Below are 19,675 nucleotides of genomic sequence, written 5' to 3' on the forward strand. Positions count from 1 at the left end.
AACACTTCAATTTTTAATTCTAACTTTATTTAATGTTTGCCTCCATATGCCACAGACATCTAAAGACATTTTTTTGGCAAATCTTAATTTGCATGCCGCAAACATCTTTAGGCATTTCTGAATGTTCGCATCCATACATCTGCCCTCTTCCTGTCCACATGGCAGAGTCACACAATAACAAAAAGGGAAGATTATTTATCCAGTAGGGACACACAAAGAATTCAATATTGCTCTTGCTGGTACATTGTTAAATGTTAGAACTTTTGAGGTTTTAACATATGAGGTTTTAATGACTGTCTGTGCTTCCACTGGGACAGTTTCTCTTACTTCCTGTTCTTAAAGGGATACTGAGCAAATGTTTCCAAAGGTGACACAGACAGCACTAAAAGACAGCTCCAATACTCCCGTTACTAACTAATACTGAAGAAAAAAATGCATTGGCTGGAGTTTCACATTCAATTAAACAGAAAATATTGTATTGTGAGGACTTAAAGAGGAACTGTAGTAAAAATAGCATAATGAATAAAATTGCCTAGATTTTTTTTTTACAATATTTATTCATAAATTATTTAGACAGTGTGTGCCCATTGTAAAAACTTTCCTTACCTTTCCTTTACATTCTGAAATTTATAACAGGTGGCAACATTTTACTGGCAGGTGCATCACTGTGCATAGAACTCTCAGTATAAGAACATTCCGCAGTGGGAGATATGGCTTGCTTGGCAGCTGGAAACAGCTGTTATTTCCCACAATGCAATGAGGTTACACAGAAAACTGTCAGGACCATGGTCCTGACATCACACTTTGGGAGGGTTTCATCACATTATCAGCCTTACAGATGTCCCTGATGATCTATTTGAGAAAAGGAAAAATGTTTCCTGGGAAAGGAGATATTGGCTACTGTTGGGTATGAAATTCAATCCTGGGATTAAGTTCCTCCTTAACTCCCTGCACCACTCTCCTTTCCTTTTTTATTACAATTATCTTGCAGTAGTCTTTTCACGATACAATGGCATACAAGAATAATCTTGGCTACTTAGGCCTCTTTTCGACGATAGGCTGAACTGTGTGCTTGTAGGGCCGTTCAGCATCCTATCTGCCCCCATGAGCACCATTTGGGTGCAATTAAAGCGCAGCCGAATGGCAGCGCTTGTAACACAACACGCACCAGTGCTTGGCACACGGTGCTGTTACTACACGGCAGAGAGCCATGCTCAGATGTGAGTCCATGGGGAGGGGGTCACCTGTACAACCCTCGTACAAAGCATTGTATGGGAGCAGCTGATAGGTGAGCCTTCAGCTGCTCATATGAAAACACCTTACAATGTACACATGGTACAGTTTGCAAAAATGTGACTTTTTATGTAACTTTTTTCAACAATACCCAATATCTGATACTCAGTAGCTGTCACTGTTTGCACCATAGCAGGGCTGGTGTAAGCCATGGGGGGGGGGGTTCCAGAGGCAAAAGTTAACTTGCACATCCTACCCACTGTGATTATGCATTTATTCTCCCTGGAGAATGTTAATACCCCCATACAACACACTACATCCATGAATGCAAGCACTATGGGCCGATTACATTCCACTAAAACCCTTGCGGGAATTTCAACCACCCACCCTATTCAGATTGACCATAATCTGTGAGGACAGCACATCGGGAGGAGCCAGCCAAGGCCACTTGAAGGGGAAAACCCATACATAAAACTCTATGCTGTTTTACAAGTCATTTTATGTGAGTGCAATACCCTTTTATACTATTTAATAGTTTTACAGTATTACTCTATGAAAGGTTTTTATTTGAGGTTATCACATTGGCCATGAATGGGGTATTGAAAGTGGAATATAAAGTAGATTGTATCTAATTGTGGAGGTTAGGCGTGACCTGGGAATATCCCCAATGCGTTACTAGACCCTGGTGGTCATCGCATCTGATGAGTTGCTTCTGATTGGGTGTGGTGGAGGTGTACTGAGATATGCCAGAAAAGGGACCTTGCAACATCTGTAACGGAGGTAAAAGACTTCATGTATAACATTTGTGGGACTTTATTGCTATTAGATTTAAATTTCAGTGGTGCTTGTACTGAGTATTGAAATGTAACTTTTTTGCCGATGGTATAAAGGTGGGCATAAGCAAATAAAAGGTGAAGTCGGTACAAACATTTATCAGGTCACACATCTGCAGAAACATGGCAGACTAATAGATTACTTTGGAAAACTAATTTCAGACCCAATGCTCCTTCATTGTACACACTTACTGTACATAAAATGTATATTGAGTCCAATCTTGTTCTATATGACATTTTTATTACTAGTTAGAAACCGCTGTTCTATTTTAAGCTGATGTCTAATAATTGCCTATTTTTTATGTTTTATTATTTTCTTTTTGCCATTTACCATTTCAAGCAATCTCTAGTTACTGTCTATATGCAGAGTTAAAGAGAAGCAGATGGCAGACTGGCGGTATATACACTTAAGTAACTTATCAATAGGTCAGCATGTGGATGTGCCTTAAAATAGCTTCAATTCCCTTAATACCTTCTCCAAGTATATATGGGCTCACTGTCAGCACTGCTGCGTTAGCTTTCCTCCTTAGAGATAACTTAATGAACCCTCACAGAAGTCTGAAAAAGCCAAGCTGTGCAGAGTACTTGCAGATCTTCTTATTAACAAATGGGCCATATCAACTAAAAAGAGACATTCCAGGAGAGTCTATATCTTGATTTTTCTTCTTTAAAGCACACGTTCTCAGACAAGGAGCAGCATTTATAAAACAGGCCATTACTCCAATACACCACTGCTAATAGTGTATGAGCCCATCATGGAACATGGGATAGAGTCACCTTTCTGCCCATGATTTGATGTATATGACTTGCATTGACTAACTTAGAAGAAAAGGAGTAAGTCTGAGAAAGGCTACATGGCTGAAATCTAAAGCCCAATCTACACGATACGATTCTTTGTACGATTCGATTACGATTCTATTTACGATTCGATTAAATCCAACATGTCCGATCGGGATTCGATTCGATCCAGTTCGATTTGCAATTGCAAAACAAAGGCAAATCCAATTGCATTGAATCGAATCCCGATCGGACATGTCGGATTAAATTGGATCGTAAATAGAATCGTAATCGAATCGTACAAAGAATCGTATCGTGTAGATTGGGCTTTACTCCTTTTCTTCTAAATTAGCCAATAAATGGTATCTTCCTACTTCAAAACTTCTTTCTTTCAGGCAATAAAAAGCCAATATGAATGTCAACTCACTTTCTGAGCTGTTAAATATATTAAAGTAAATTCCAGTTATGTTATTAAATTGCCATATGTATAGATTGGAGATGAACAAGTCTTCTGTAATTAAATTTGATAAAGAATGATATTTTTATTTCAGTTTGAAGCCAACAAAGAATTTCGAAAACTGACAAGTAGCTCCAACTGAACTGCCTAGCAACCATGAAAGCAGTATCCTGGAGTACAGACAGTCCTTAAACTCCCAGCTTGCAGCATGAGTAATTAGCTGCAAAGACCTGAAAATGCTGTTACTTATTTTCAGTATTGACTCTAATCCATTGACTTGGAGCAAATGTAGCACCAAGGGCATGGGCTTATTTTTCTTAGGAAATCCACGATCCGGCTTTGTCCATGATTACGTATTTAGTATACCAGGCCCAATGAATTCAGGAGAGGAATGCAAGCACTCTGTGCTAAACTCTCCTGGTTAACAGAACAGACTTTCGCCAGGTGTAACAGTGACCCTTTAAAGCCCATTTCCCGAGACTTTTCCTCTGAATGCATTAAATGGAATCTGTAACTTAAAAATTAAAAAAACCCTCTGATATTTACCCCAGGAGGGGGAAGCCTCTGCATCTGACTGAGGCTTCCCCCATCCTCTTCAGCCTTGGGGATCCAGTGCTAGCAGACTCCAACAGCATGCAGCAATATTTACCAATCAGTGCTCCTGTGCAGGCGCAGTACAAGCTAAGTGGTGGACTCTGAGGGTGTCCAGGTTATTAAAACCTGTTGATCTGATAGCAGAAAGCAAAGTTGGGTATAAAGCTAACTAAGCTAACTAAGTAAACTTTTTTTTAACTTTTTAACCCAGTCAATAGTTTAAAAACTTATTTAGTATTTTATTCATACTGGGAGCAGATATCTTAAACTATCTCTACACACAAATGTTGGTGTCAAATTCTAAAAATAGATCATACATAGGGCTTTTGAAGGATATTTAACACAGCAATGGGCCAAATGCAAAGTACAGTAACCCACAGCAGGCAATCAGAAATCACTTCTTCCCAGATATAAATATACAGTAAACTGTAATCTGTATAGCTGCAGTAGGGAAGGAGATGATACACGCTGCATTTCATTTTGCACTGATCTATGAAATGAACATCTTTACGATTCTGATAACTGGTAGTGAGAATGGCACCTTGCTAATCTAAAGGGACAAATGTACATTTCTATTTAAAGTACTTGATTCATCAGTTAAGTTTTTCTGAAGTTGTGAAGAATCATAAAAGCAGTCTATTATAAAATAAAATGAAATAACATGATGTCATAAAATGATTTTACCATCTGAGTAATTGAATTAGGTCTAAAGTGCTCAGAGTAGCAAATACCCCATTTTCCAAGCGTTACAGATGCAGTCACATTAACATCTTTATGACTTACAGACACATTTTCATAGGAAATAATGCTCTTAGATTTCTGTATTCTCAGGTAGCTTCATCAGCTATAGATGGAAAAGGGAAGTGGGATTTATGCATTAACTTAGAATTTTATGCACCCGAAATAAACAAAACAATTTCTAAACAAGGAGCCACGGGACCTATAAAATCCATTACATTCAGATTCTGATTCAGATGAACTTGAGAAGTAGAAAATCAGGAAAAGAGATGTCAGGCACTCTGATACTGTTTAACGCTACGGGAGGCTGATTGTGTTGTCTCGACAACTGCCATTCTATATTCATGCCAAGCTTTCTGTTTCTCTTCAGACTGGCTCTGTTAACCTGCCACGTTCCATGATCGGAGTCACAAGCAGCCTTCAAAGAGAAGAACCTGCTGAGAATGACTGTAAGAAAATATTCTCTGAGAGGGATACCCAGACAAAAGGAAAAAGAAAAAATGTTCCATTCAAAGTAAGTAAACTTTATTAACATACACCCAGTTCCACACACTCCAATTTCCAAGGCAATGGTAAACAAACATGCAGGAGGCGCCCACAGAATAGATTCTCAACAAAAACTTTGTATGAGTTTTAGGTAAGGATAGCTAGTCTTACCTTATAAGTAGACTCGTAAAAAGGTTTCTTTAAAAAATAAACAATTTTCCAAACTCAAGTTTGGTCTTCCCCTCTCCCCCCTCTTTCCTGCCTGCACTCTTTTTACCCTGTTCATATCCTGGTGCCTAACACTGTTGCCTGCTGCACACATTTTGGACGCTAGGTGGAGGTTTATCCTCTATAGCTGTAAGGAAACGCGGAAAATCAGCCGCCTCTACTCAGCGTGAGGCAGCTGTTTCCATGGAGAGCATGGCGGAACGCGGAAAAACCGGCGCGTCTGACGCGGCGGTTAGCACGCATGGCCCTGTTGCTGACGCTTTGACCCAGCGCGGGGAGGCAGCAGCCGGTGCAGATAGCGGTGCGACCAACCCCGCGCATGGGTCAGCGGAGACATTGCAAAGCAGTACTGGTGTGGCTGGGACTGATAGTCCACCTAGGTTCAGAATGACGCGCGTGCGCGCGGAGAGGCAGAACTTTTATGGCAGTCAGAGAAAGGTCAACTGACCAGGCCGGTCAGCTGACAATTACAGCAACTTTCATTGGTCCAGCACTTAAGGGAGGTGCTGGAGAGCACAGGTGTATATATACTGGGTGTTGGTCATTCTCTGGTTGTCTGTCATTGCGATCACAACGTGGTAGCACTCAGACCTTGTTTGTATCTGTGTTCTAGCATAGTTTCCAAAGGTGTTGATGATCAAGGACCTCACACCTTAGCGTTAGGAATATTACCTGTATTATTTGTTATGACCTTTTGCCTGCCTGACTATTCTTCTGAAACTCTGATCCTGTACCTTGCTATTTCTGATATCCTGTTGCCAAACTTTGCTCGTTCCTGAACTCTGTATTTGCCTTCTGACTCTGTACCTCGCTATTCTGATACCCGTTGCCAAACTCTGCCGGTCTATTGGATTACGTATCCGTCTTCTGAATCTGTACCTTATCTGTCTGTGTGTTAACAAACTGGCTTGTCCGACCTCGAGAACTGGCCTTACTGTTAGAGGCAGTTCCCAGACCTGTTAGTGACACCCTCTCACTGGTGTCACTCTCGTTCTGTCCTTCCTACTCTCTGCCTAACTCCTCCCCCGGGAGAGTCTAGGCCATCGGAAGGAACATACGGTTGTGCAGTACACTCTACTGCTCCAGTACCTCCTCCTGAGGTGCAATTCTCATAGTACAACTGTTTCAACCAAACACTCGCTTATCTCAGGTGTTCAGAGGTTAGTAGATATATCTGATTATCGGTGATACTGCAGATCACCAATAATCGGGTATATTCTCTATTCTCGGTGATACTGCAGTTCACCGGTAATCAGACCCTCTCTGTTACACCGATCGTTACAATAGCGTACAAATTTATTGCTTACGCGCTGTAATATGCGTAATAATGCAAAAGCGGCAACTCAATAGAGTTAAGCCAGCGCGACACATAATGTGTAATTTAGTTGGCTTATGTGTTGTTGGAGCGCAAATGCGTTCCAAGTGTACATGCGTAACGTGAGGGATCGGAAGGGCGGCGCTAGGAGCGGCGTGACGTTGTACACAGGCTTTCTGGACACAAATACTGGAAGCCTTCTGCCTCCGAATTTGCAGCCTCCGTTGAAGCGCAGCCATGCGTGAAATGGCTGTCAAGCATCTGTACCCAGCACTCACCACCATCTGTGCCATCCTCTGCTAAACGGTATGTTAACCACTTCAATTGTTATGGACTATGCACATGCTGCATGCATTATGTGACATAAGTGATTTACATTAAAACAGTGTTTTTTATAGCAGTGCCAGCATCTTCCAGTCTTCATGTTTGTGTTACCAGTAGTAAGATATTGACAAGGGAAAAAAGAAGTGTTACATTCATTTTCAACCTAACAAAGTATAGCTGCTGTTTCAACAATGCTGGTAGGGAACATGTCCAGTGCAACATTAAGGCCCACACATACACCATGGAACAATGTACTATTCGTAGAAGAAAGTAGTACCCAGCATACAACAACCTATTTAACGTTAGGAACTATACTTTCCCTCTGTTAATTCCTACCTCTACTTGGAGGCTTTGTTCCCTCATACATAATGGTAAATGTAACTGTCTATATCATCATCACTCACCTTCGCCCACCTTTACAGGACTGACTGAGGAAGGACTCCATCACTAAGACTCATTAATGAAGCTGCGTGAATTACATTTTTGTAAGTCTAATGATAGGTGAGTAATCTTATTTTTTTCTACAATTCTTTCCTTCTGTTCATTTCATAAATTATTCTTAAACTCCTCAGTTGAGTGATTGATATTGGTCACACTTTTATTTACCGATGTCACTGATGTCACTATAAAACAGCAATATTTACATGGTGTCAGGAGCTCTTGAAACTGTACATAATGACTCAAAATGGCCATGCCCAGACTGCATTTATTATTAAAATATTGTATTCCGGGCACTAACAAATGGGGACTGCTTCATCTAATCAGTGCAAAGCTGCCTGTCCAAATGCTCCTTTTTTAGACACAGACTATCTTTAAATTGTGATGGGATGCTAAATCTAAAAGATATAGATATACCTTCTGTTTAGGCAGAATTGACCTGTATGTATGCACAATAAAGTTTTGTGAAAACGGCACCGTTTTGCCTAGTCCGTTATTCCGTATTAGAATCTAAGGGCTTTCATTTTACTTAACCACTTCCCGACCGCCGTATGTACAATTGGCGGCCGGGAAGTGCACCCCGCAAGGACCGCCGTATTGACAATTGGCGGCGGTCCTTGTAGGGGCATGGGCGGAGCGATCGCGTCATCAGTGACGCGATCCTCCGCCTCCGCCTGGCGCCGCTCACCCGCCGCAACATCCCGCCGGCCATACGGAAGCGCCGGCGGGATGTTAACCCCGCGATCGCCGCATACAAAGTGTATAATACACTTTGTAATGTTTACAAAGTGTATTATACAGGCTGCCTCCTGCCCTGGTGGTCCCAGTGTCCGAGGGACCACCAGGGCAGGCTGCAGCCACCCTAGTCTGCACCAAGCACACTGATTTTCCCCCCCCCCTGCCCCAGATCGCCCACAGCACCCATCAGACCCCCCCCTGCCCACCCCCCAGACCCCTGTTTGCACCCAATCACCCCCCTAATCACCCATCAATCACTCCCTGTCACTATCTGTCAACGCTATTTTTTTTTTTATCCCCCACCCTGCTCCCTGCCCCCTCCTGATCACCCCCCACCCCTCAGATTCTCCCCAGACCCCCCCCCCAGACCACCCCCCCTGTTTACTGTATGCATCTATCCCCCTGATCACCTGTCAATCACCTGTCAATCACCTGTCAATCACCTGTCAATCACCCATCAATCACCCGTCAATCACCCCCTGTCACTGCCACCCATCAGCCAGCCCCTAACCTGCCCCTTGCGGGCAATCTGATCACCCCCCCACACCAATAGATCGCCAGCAGATCCGACATCAGATCACCTCCCAAATCCATTGTTTACATCTATTCTCTCCTCTAAACACACACTAATTACCCATCAATCACCCCCTATCACCACCTGTCACTTTTACCTATCAGATCAGACCCTAATCTGCCCCTTGCGGGCACCCAATCACCCGCCCACACGCTCAGATTGCCCTCTGACCCCCCCTTATCAATTCACCAGTGCATTAATTACATCTGTTCTTCCCTGTAATAACCCACTGATCACCTGTCAATCACCTGCCAATCACCTATCACCCATCAATCACCCCCTGTCACTGCCACCCATCAATCAGCCCCTAACCTGCCCCTTGCGGGCAATCTGATCACCCACCCACACCATTAGATCGCCCGCAAACCCGCCGTCAGATTACCTCCCAAATGTATTGTTTACATCTGTTATCTTCTCTAAACACCCACTAATTACCCATCAATCACCCATCAATCACCCCCTATCACCACCTGTCACTGTTACCTATCAGATCAGACCCTAATCTGCCCCTTGCGGGCACCCAATCACCCGCCCACACGCTCAGATTGCCCTCAGACCCCCCCCTTATCAATTCGCCAGTGCATTAATTACATCTGTCCTTCCCTGTAATAACCCACTGACCACCTGTCAATCACCTGCCAATCACCTATCACCCATCAATCACCCCGTCACTGCCACCCATCAATCAGCCCCTAACCTGCCCCTTGCGGGCAAACTGATCACCCACCCACACCAATAGATCGCCCGCAGATCCGACATCAGATCACCACCCAAGCGCAGTGTTTCCATCTATTCTCTACCCTAAACACCCACTAATTACCCATCAATCACCCCCTGTCACTGCTACCTATCAGATTAGACCCCTATCTGCCCCTAGGGCACTCAATCACCCGCCCACACCCTCAGAATGCCCTCAGACCCCAGCCCTGATCACCTCGCCAGTGCATTGCTTGCATCTATTCCCCCCTCTAATCACACCTTGAGACACCCATCAATCACCTCCTGTCACCCCCTAGCACACCTACCCATCAGATTAGGCCCCAATTTGCCCCGTGTGGGCTCCTGATCACTCGGCCAATCCCTCAGATCCCCCTCAGACCCCCTTCCGATCACCTCCCCAGTGCATTGATTGCATCTATTTTCCCCTCTAACCACCCCCTGAGACACCCATCAATCACCTCCTGTCACCCCCCTAGCACTCCTATCCATCAGATCAGGCCCAATACAACCTGTCATCTAAAAGGCCACCCTGCTTATGACCGGTTCCACAAAATTCGCCCCCTCATAGACCACCTGTCATCAAAATTTGCAGATGCTTATACCCCTGAACAGTCATTTTGAGACATTTGGTTTCCAGACTACTCACGGTTTTGGGCCTGTAAAATGCCAGGGCGGTATAGGAACCCCACAAGTGACCCTATTTTAGAAAAAAAGACACCCCAAGGTATTCTGTTAGGTGTATGACGAGTTCATAGAAGATTTTATTTTTGTCAAAAGTTAGCGGAAATTAATTTTTATTGTTTTTTTTTCACAAAGTGTCATTTTTCACTAACTTGTGACAAAAAATAAAATCTTCTATGAACTCGCCATACACCTAACGGAATACCTTGGGGTGTCTTCTTTCTAAAATGGGGTCACTTGTGGGGTTCCTATACTGCCCTGGCATTTTAGGGGCCCTAAACCGCGAGGAGTAGTCTAGAAAACAAATGCTTCAAAATGACCTGTGAATAGGACGTTGGGCCCCTTAGCGCACCTAGGCTGCAAAAAATTGTCACACATGTGGTACCGCTGTACTCAGGAAAAGTAGTATAATGTGTTTTGGGGTGTATTTTTACACATACCCATGCTGGATGGGAGAAATTTCTATGTAAATGGACAATTGTGTGTAAAAAAATCAAACAATTGTCATTTACAGAGATATTTCTCCCACTTAGCATGGGTATGTGTAAAAATACACCCCAAAACGCATTATACTACTTCTCCTGAGTACGGCGGTACCACATGTGTGACACTTTTTTACACCCTAAGTACGCTAAGGGGCCCAAAGTCCAATGAGTACCTTTAGGATTTCACAGGTCATTTTGCGACATTTGGTTTCAAGACTACTCCTCACGGTTTAGGGCCCCTAAAATGCCAGGGCAGTATAGGAACCCCACAAATGACCCCATTCTAGAAAGAAGACACCCAAAGGTATTCCGTACGGAGTATGGTGAGTTCATAGAAGATTTTATTTTTTGTCACAAGTTAGCGGAAAATGACACTTTGTGAAAAAAAACTATTAAAATCAATTTCCGCTAACTTGTGACAAAAAAATAAAAACTTCTATGAACTCACCATACTCCTAACGGAATACCTTGGGGTGTCTTCTTTCTAAAATGGGGTCATTAGTGGGGTTCCTATACTGCCCTGGCATTTTAGGGGCCCTAAACCGTGAGGAGTAGTCTTGAAACAAAAATGACCTGTGAAATCCTAAAGGTACTCATTGCACTTTGGGCCCCTTAGTGCAGTTAGGGTGCAAAAAAGTGCCACACATGTGGTATCGCCGTACTCGGGAGAAGTAGTATAATGTGTTTTGGGGTGTATTTTTACACATACCCATGCTGGGTGGGAGAAATACCTCTGTAAATGACAATCTTTTGATTTTTTTACACACAATTGTCCATTTACAGAGGTATTTCTCCCACCCAGCATGGGTATGTGTAAAAATACACCCCAAAACACATTGTACTACTTCTCCTGAGTACGGCGATACCACATGTGTGGCACTTTTTTGCACCCTAACTGCGCTAAAGGGCCCAAAGTCCAATGAGTACCTTTAGAATTTCACAGGTCATTTTGAGAAATTTCGTTTCAAGACTACTCCTCACGGTTTAGGGCCCCTAAAATGCCAGGGCAGTATAGGAACCCCACAAATGACCCCATTTTAGAAAGAAGACACCCCAAGGTATTCCGTTAGGAGTATGGTGAGTTCATAGAAGATTTTATTTTTTGTCAAAAGTTAGTGGAAAATGACACTTTGTGAAAAAACACAATTAAAATCAATTTCCGCTAACTTTTGACAAAAAAATAAAATCTTCTATGAACTCACTATACTCCTAACGGAATACCTTGGGGTGTCTTCTTTCTAAAATGGGGTCATTTGTGGGGTTCCTATACTGCCCTGGCATTTTAGGGGCCCTAAACCGTGAGGAGTAGTCTTGAAACGAAATTTCTCAAAATGACCTGTGAAATTCTAAAGGTACTCATTGGACTTTGGGCCCTTTAGCGCAGTTAGGGTGCAAAAAAGTGCCACACATGTGGTATCGCCGTACTCAGGAGAAGTAGTATAATGTGTTTTGTGGTGTATTTTTACACATACCCATGCTGAGTGGGAGAAAGATCTCTGTAAATGGACAATTGTGTGTAAAAAAAATTAACAAATTGTCATTTACAGAGATATTTCTCCCACCCAGCATGGGTATGTGTAAAAATACACCCCAAAACACATTATACTACTTCTCCTGAGTACGGCAATACCACATGTGTGGCACTTTTTTGCACCCTAACTGCGCTAAGGGGTCCAAAGTCCAATGAGCACCTTCAGGCTTTACAGGGGTGCTTACAATTTAGCACCCCCCAAAATGTCAGGACAGTAAACACACCCCACAAATGACCCCATTTTGGAAAGTAGACACTTCAAGGTATTCAGAGAGGAGCATGGTGAGTCCGTGGCAGATTTCATTTTTTTTTGTCGCAAGTTAGAAGAAATGGAAACTTTTTTTTTTTTTTTTTTCACAAAGTGTCATTTTCCGCTTACTTGTGACAAAAAATAATATCTTCTATGAACTCACTATGCCTCTCAGTGAATACTTTGGGATGTCTTCTTTCCAAAATGGGGTCATTTGGGGGGTATTTATACTATCCTGGAATTCTAGCCCCTCATGAAACATGACAGAGGGTCAGAAAAGTCAGAGATGCTTGAAAATGGGAAAATTCACTTTTTGCACCATAGTTTGTAAACGCTATAACTTTTACTCAAACCAATAAATATACACTGAATGGGTTTTTTTTAATCAAAAACATGTTTGTCCACATTTTTCGCGCTGCATGTATACAGAAATTTTACTTTATTTGAAAACTGTCAGCACAGAAAGTTAAAAAAATCATTTTTTTGCCAAAATTCATGTCTTTTTTGCTGAATATAATAAAAAGTAAAAATCGCAGGAGCAATCAAATAGCACTAAAAGAAAGCTTTATTAGTGACAAGAAAAGGAGCCAAAATTCATTTAGGTGGTAGGTTGTATGAGCGAGCAATAAACCGTGAAAGCTGCAGTGGTCTGAATGGAAAAAAAGTGGCCGGTCCTTAAGGGGTAGAAAGCCCTAGGTCCTCAAGTGGTTAACATACAATAATTTGCTATATGTATGCTACAGTATATTTGCTATACAACTTCCAAAAAAGAGCCAGAACGTACTTATAGATGGTGCTGTTCTATGACATATTGCTGTGTCCAATGCATTACACTGTGACTTTCATACTCACTTTTGGAGCAGGTGCTATCTCTAAGTCAGATGCATGCTCAGTCTCCGCTACATTACTTCTTTCCCTCTCTGTATCACCTTGTGATCTTCCATCTGCTGACCTGAAATAACAGTCATACAAACATTTTAACATAGGAACAAGTGGAGCACAGAAATACTGTCACCACAGACTTTTATGTACAGTAGTTTTATTTTAATGCAACACATTTACCGGTATATGTCTAAGTCACCTTATTAATATAAGTGAACTTACATGCATACCATAAGTGATATCACAAATTGGCCACACCCTATACCAGCCTTTCCCAATCGCTTTACCCTGGAGGAACCCTGCAAATACTTTTTGGATCTCAAAGAACCACTGCAAGTGATTTTTGGATCTCAAGGAACCCCTGGAAGTGATTTTTGGATCTCAAAGAACCCCTGAATATTTTGCAGGTAGCATGGTCTGTAAAAGCCGGTGTGGCTGTTTGTCACTACCCCCTATTACACAGTGCCCTTCATTATAATGTCTCCTTATTCTAGAACTATTTATTAATGTGCTAATTATTATTCTGACCCCCAATTTAATGTTTCTTTTTACTGTAGCCCCTATAATAGTGTGCTCTCTATCATACTTCCCCCAACACCCATGATGGGGAAATATGCCAAGGAAATCCTGCAGGGTACTCAAGGAACCCTGGGGTTCCAGGAAACTCTGGTTGTGAAAACCTGCTCTATACTGGTGTGTCTGGTTTTGGTGTACCTAGGGACCTTTCTGAAAGGCACATCTCTTGAAAACTGGCACCATACAATAAAATTATTCTTTTTTTTTATAGTAAAACTTCATGTTCATTGAAGCTATAGACAGTTACAGATACAAACTAAGATGATAAACGGATTTACATGGACTTTTTTTTTTTTTATAAAGAACAAGTAAAGGAATCATGTGAGGATATATAGTAGTGGTGCCACCTTCCCTCTCACTAGTCTGCTACATGCTCTTAATAGTGGTCTAAGGAGGTCACCTGCCTCTATATAGTGTTAGGGCAGTTGACACCGGCTTAAATGGGGCATCTGAGATCACTGTCATAGTCCTTCTACCTTGCCTTGGTAACTGCTACCAATAACATATGGGGGTCAATTCACTAAGCATTACCTCATTCGGTAATGCAGAAAACAGAAAATTTTACCAAACATCTGAGTCAAACCTCAATTAAATAATCTATTTAGGCATTGAAAAGTAACATTACGGACTAGTGAGGTAAGTTACAGACTTGCGCGGTAAATAGCATAATAACTGAAAATTCACAAAAATAAGAGCACCTAGTAAAGAGAGTAAAATGTCCAGTATGTAAAATGTCCAGTATTTTATAACCTGCCGGTATCTAAGAATCAGAATGTGGTAAAATTGATAGGCAAGGGAGACAGCCAAGAGGGAGAGCCTCCTAGTCCTGATACTCATCCTATTTGATCCAATTCATAGATGAGCAGGACATCACAAAAAAAGAAACAAACACGAGTGCAGGAGAAGATGACATTGAAAAATACTTTTCTGTATCCCTTTAGATGTGCAGATCTATACACTGATACACATAAGAGAGCCCTCTAGTGGCACGCATGCACATCTAAAGGGATGCAGGAAGCCTTTTACTTCACAACACTGACACAGGAACGGCTTATGCAGACACTATAGAAGAAGGATCACAGTTTGCTGTCAGACCTACTCCACAGCTAGTGAGACATTACCAAGCGGGGCTTAGTGAATTAAAGCATACATTTTTTGGTATATTAGCAAACTAATCTATAGCAAATAAAAGCAAAAGGAAATCTTAGTAAATTTAAGGTAAAAAGTGCAAAATAATGAATGCAGTATTCTACCGACCTATTGTTTTTAACAGACAGCCCTTAGTGAACTGACCCCATGGAGGCAGACATCCTCCTTGAAGAACATTATAGGGCAATGGTCAGTCGGCACAGTAGACTGCTGGCAACAGTCATTACATTGCAAGCATATACCGTATTTCGCGCCGTATAAGACGCTCCGAATATAAGACGCACCCAGGTTTAGAGGGCAAAAACCAGGGGAAAAAAAATGTATACTAAACCTGGTGTGTCTATATACTGGAGCGTCTTGTAGATGTTCTCCCCCAATTAATGTCCTCCATGTGACCTCAGGTGTCCCTCAGGTGTTCCCAGAGGACCTCAGTGTGGTCCCCCTGTGTCCTTAGGTGTCCCCAGTGTGGTCCCCGTGTCCGTAGCTGTCCCCCATGTGTCCCTAGCTGTCCCCCATGTATCCCTAGCTGTCCCCCATGTGTCCCTAGCTGTCCCCCATGTGTTCCTAGCTTTCCCCCATGTGTCCCTAGCTGTCCCCCATGTGTCCTTAGCTGTCCCACATGTGTCCTCAGGTGCCCCCCATGTGTCCATAGCTGTCCATCATGTGTCCTCAGGTGCCCCCCATGTGTCCATAGCTGTCCCCCATGTGTCCTCAGGTGCCCCCCATGTGTCCATAGCTGTCCATCATGTGTCCTCAGGTGCCCCCCATGTGTCCTAAGGTGCCCCCATGTGTCTTCAGGTGCCCCCCATGTGTCCTCAGGCGCCCCCCATGTGTCCTCAGGTGCCCCCCCCCATGTGTCCTCAGGTGCCCCCCATGTGTCCATAGCTGTCCATCATGTGTCCTCAGGTGCCCCCCATGTGTCCTCAGGTGCCCCCCATGTGTCCATAGCTGTCCATCATGTGTCCTCAGGTGCCCCCCATGTGTCCATAGCTGTCTCCCATGTGTCCTCAGGTGCCCCCCATGTGTCCATAGCTGTCCATCATGTGTCCTCAGGTGCCCCCCATGTGTCCATAGCTGTCCCCATGTGTCCTCAGGTGGCCCCATGTGTACATAGCTGTCCCTCATGTGTCCCCGTTACCTGTGTGGTCTGCTTTCTGTCAATTCTGTAGGGGCATGTAGGATTGTGCTGCCCCTATGTGTTCCTGGCTCCCCCCCGTGTGGTACGCTGACTCGCGCCCCTGCCTGCTTGTGTCCGCATATGTGTCCACATATGTGCGCTTCACTCTCCGCAATTGTGCTCTAGCCCCCCGCTCTTTCTGCCACCCTCCCCGCTTGTGTGCACGCTGCCCCCGATATCCAAATAGCCGCAGCAGTCTTACTATATCAGCGGCTCCCGGGATCGCAGCCCTGTGGTCTCCAGTCTCATCGCTCTAGTGATGGCTCCTGCAATACGCGTCATCAGCAGGAGCCATCACTAGAGCGATGAGACTGGAGACCACAGGGCTGCGATCCCGGGAGCCGCTGATAAAGTAAGACTGCGGCGGCTATTTGGATATCGGGGGCAGCGTGCACGCAAGCGGGGAGGGTGGCAGAAACGAGCGGGGGGTTAGAGCACAATTGCGGGGAGGGGGGCGCACATATGCGGACACATATGCGGACACAAGCAGGCAGGGGCGCGAGCCCAAAAATGAGGAGAAAAAGTCCCTGCGTCTTATACGGCAAATGCAGGGAATCCCCGACTTACGAACACCCGCCGTTACGAACCGCCGCTACGTCGGGGATTCCCTGCATTTAACTACCTGCTGTGTGGTCTGCTTTCTGTCAATTCTGTAGGGGCATGTAGGATTGTGCTGCCCCTATGTGTTCCTGGCTCGCGCCCCTGCCTGCTTGTGTCCGCATATGTGTCCGCATATGTGCGCCCCCCTCCCCGCAATTGTGCTCTAACCCCCCGCTCGTTTCTGCCACCCTCCCCGCTTGCGTGCACGCTGCCCCCGATATCCAAATAGCCGCCGCAGTCTTACTTTATCAGCGGCTCCCGGGATCGCAGCCCTGTGGTCTCCAGTCTCATCGCTCTAGTGATGGCTCCTGCTGATGACGCGTATTGCAGGAGCCATCACTAGAGCGATGAGACTGGAGACCACAGGGCTGCGATCCCGGGAGCCGCTGATATAGTAAGACTGCTGCGGCTATTTGGATATCGGGGGCAGCGTGCACACAAGCGGGGAGGGTGGCAGAAAGAGCGGGGGGCTAGAGCACAATTGCGGAGAGTGAAGCGCACATATGTGGACACATATGCGGACACAAGCAGGCAGGGGCGCGAGTCAGCGTACCACACGGGGGGGAGCCAGGAACACATAGGGGCAGCACAATCCTACATGCCCCTACAGAATTGACAGAAAGCAGACCACACAGCAGGTAGTTAAATGCAGGGAATCCCCGACGTAGCGGCGGTTCGTAACGGCGGGTGTTCGTAAGTCGGGGATTCCCTGCATTTGCCGTATAAGACGCAGGGACTTTTTCTCCTCATTTTTGGGGGAGAAAAAGTGCGTCTTATATGGCGGAAAATACGGTAGATGGATAGGTGACCTAAACCTTTAGAATCTGGACACTGGACTGGATGGGAAGAAAATGGACACAGTTAAAGCAACAAAAGGGATTCCTTTGGGTGGTATTTGTAGTGCAGATTAGAAAATGAAAAGAGGTATATAACTGATTGACACAAGCAAAACTTTACTTTCCTTTTAACTTAATATTTATACAATGACCGTTTAATTGACATTGCAATGAAAAATTATGAACAGAATATCTTTTAAATATGCACCTTTTCTTTTTAAGTGTTCTTAAGATGTGATTCATTTACATTCATAGACTACATTTCAAAGCTTTCAGACATGGTTTTTCCATTAGAGGACTGAAAATTATTTTACCATAAAAGCTCTTTAGAAGATTCCTTAGATGATGTTTTTCTTTCCAAGCTCCGATGACCCTCACTGCTTTTATCTCCTCGAAAACACCCATCACCCCACTTCTCCAGCTGCGTCTGGATGTGGACTAAAAGTAAGCAAGAAATCTTCACACAAAAGACAAATAAAAACAACTCCTTTTATTTTATATGGCATTTAAAGCATTGACTTTCATGTTTGTTCATTACACATATCAAGAACGTTTAATGCAAAATAAACCACACTGAAAAACAAATGTTCCCCAGTGATTGTGTTTGGCTTGGTACATATGTGCATCTGATGGAAATTTGTTATATAATGTTCATGTTTACTTCCATCGCAAGTTGTGAAGGTTAAAGGAGAACCTTTGGTTCTTGGTGGGACATAGTGTTTGGTGCTAAAGTAATGGTGAACAGTGTTGAGCTCCTGCAAGGACACCAACGTGCTGTGTACATGCACAGTAATGGGAAGTTGGCTGATTTTTAGATTCTAGATTCTGTGCATGTGCTGCTCAACACAGGGCACAGGTGTTAAGGAGTCTGGAAGGTAAGCAAGCTGCAGAAGGTAACTGGGAGCTGACTCACAGGGAAGTCCTATATCAGTGAATTTGGTGGTTAGGAGCAGGGCCGGTTCTCTCATGAAGCAAAGTGAAACTTTCAGGCACAGAGATTTCAGGAGCAGTATTTTTGTACTGTGTGTACCTTCCTGAGGAGGAATGGAGTGGCTGAGGGTGAGCAGTTTGTTTGTTGCAGACTCACAGCCAGCCAGTGTGCTATTGTGTTGAGCTGCAGCATGTCATGTGAGAACATTAAATGAAGCAGAGTAAAATGTTGGGTGCTGTGCGATCATTACAAATTGGGTTAGTGGGGGTACATCCTCACAAGTGTGCCTCAGGCAGCAAAATGTCTAGATCCGCCCTGGTTAGGAGTGAGTTTATGGAGAAAAGAGAAGCAGAAGTAATAGGAAAAAGATGTGGTGAGATGAAGGGATTTTCAGCCATCAGGATGAAAAAGTTTATCTTAGTAGGTTTTTTACCCTAATTTATTACTCTCATTGATCTTTGGAAGGGAGTTAGAGTTTTTGTATTAGTACTAGTGAATCAAATCCTCTTCAAGAGAAAGTCCCTACTATTGTAAGAGGCCTTGAATTTCAATGTACACATGTGGGTCAGAGGTGCCAAACTGAACTGTAATATTTAAAAACTGTTTAAAAATGGGAGATAAAGTTGGCCTTAACTCCGATCAAAGGAAATTCATCTGACTGAAGTGCTGAGCTTGATCATAACTCATACGAGATTTCACTCTATTCTATACTTGCCTGACAAAGCGGGATCCTAGTCCTGAGAAATGCATTGCATTTTATAGTGTATTTTTGGGATAATTAACAATTACCTATATCATCTCCAAGTTTCCTTTGGGAAGAGGTAAGTTTGGGTTGGTGCCTCTGAACCACGTGTTTTTGTTTAAACCCCTCACTGTAGGGTGTACGCCTTTGTTGTTTTGCCCATACCCACAGAGAGTACGTTTTTAGCCTGAGTATGGTCAGTTTGCTCTCCCCACCATCCTATCGCGTTGCCACAGCTGTGGTGTCCACATGTGAGATTAATAATTCATGTTTACAATATTTTTGTATCTTGACATACTACACTATATTGTTTCTTGGTTTCCTCCCACGTCCTTTCCCCTACCTCTTTTCGAAATTGAGTCTAATTCATGGGTTTGGGT

At 43.7% G+C, this 19,675-nt stretch overlaps 1 protein-coding gene and 1 long non-coding RNA gene across 7 annotated transcripts in view; one reads left to right on the forward strand and one right to left on the reverse strand.

Moving 5' to 3' along the window:
- The window catches only part of LOC137571637 (uncharacterized), a 70,796-nt gene extending 52,675 nt beyond the window's left edge, over positions 1–18,121 (forward strand). For 2 of the 3 annotated variants that reach the window (XR_011031394.1, XR_011031396.1), the window contains exons 2-4: positions 5,003–5,146; positions 7,408–7,486; positions 17,878–18,121. This is a non-coding gene — a long non-coding RNA (uncharacterized lncRNA). Of the gene's footprint in view, positions 1–5,002; positions 5,147–7,407; positions 7,487–17,844 lie in introns of all 3 variants that reach the window. The other variant, XR_011031395.1, reaches the window with a different exon arrangement.
- PEX5L (peroxisomal biogenesis factor 5 like) overlaps positions 1–19,675 on the reverse strand; it is a 281,043-nt gene that overhangs the window by 51,006 nt on the left and 210,362 nt on the right. For all 4 annotated transcript variants that reach the window (XM_068281072.1, XM_068281070.1, XM_068281071.1 and 1 more), the window contains 2 exons: positions 17,937–18,060; positions 13,255–13,354 (listed from right to left, as the gene is read on the reverse strand). In XM_068281072.1, the coding sequence (XP_068137173.1) occupies positions 13,255–13,354; positions 17,937–18,060 (224 nt within the window). The remainder of the gene's footprint in view (positions 1–13,254; positions 13,355–17,936; positions 18,061–19,675) is intronic.

This window comes from Hyperolius riggenbachi, chromosome 4 (genome assembly GCF_040937935.1).
Source record: "Hyperolius riggenbachi isolate aHypRig1 chromosome 4, aHypRig1.pri, whole genome shotgun sequence".
NCBI lineage: Eukaryota > Metazoa > Chordata > Amphibia > Anura > Hyperoliidae > Hyperolius > Hyperolius riggenbachi.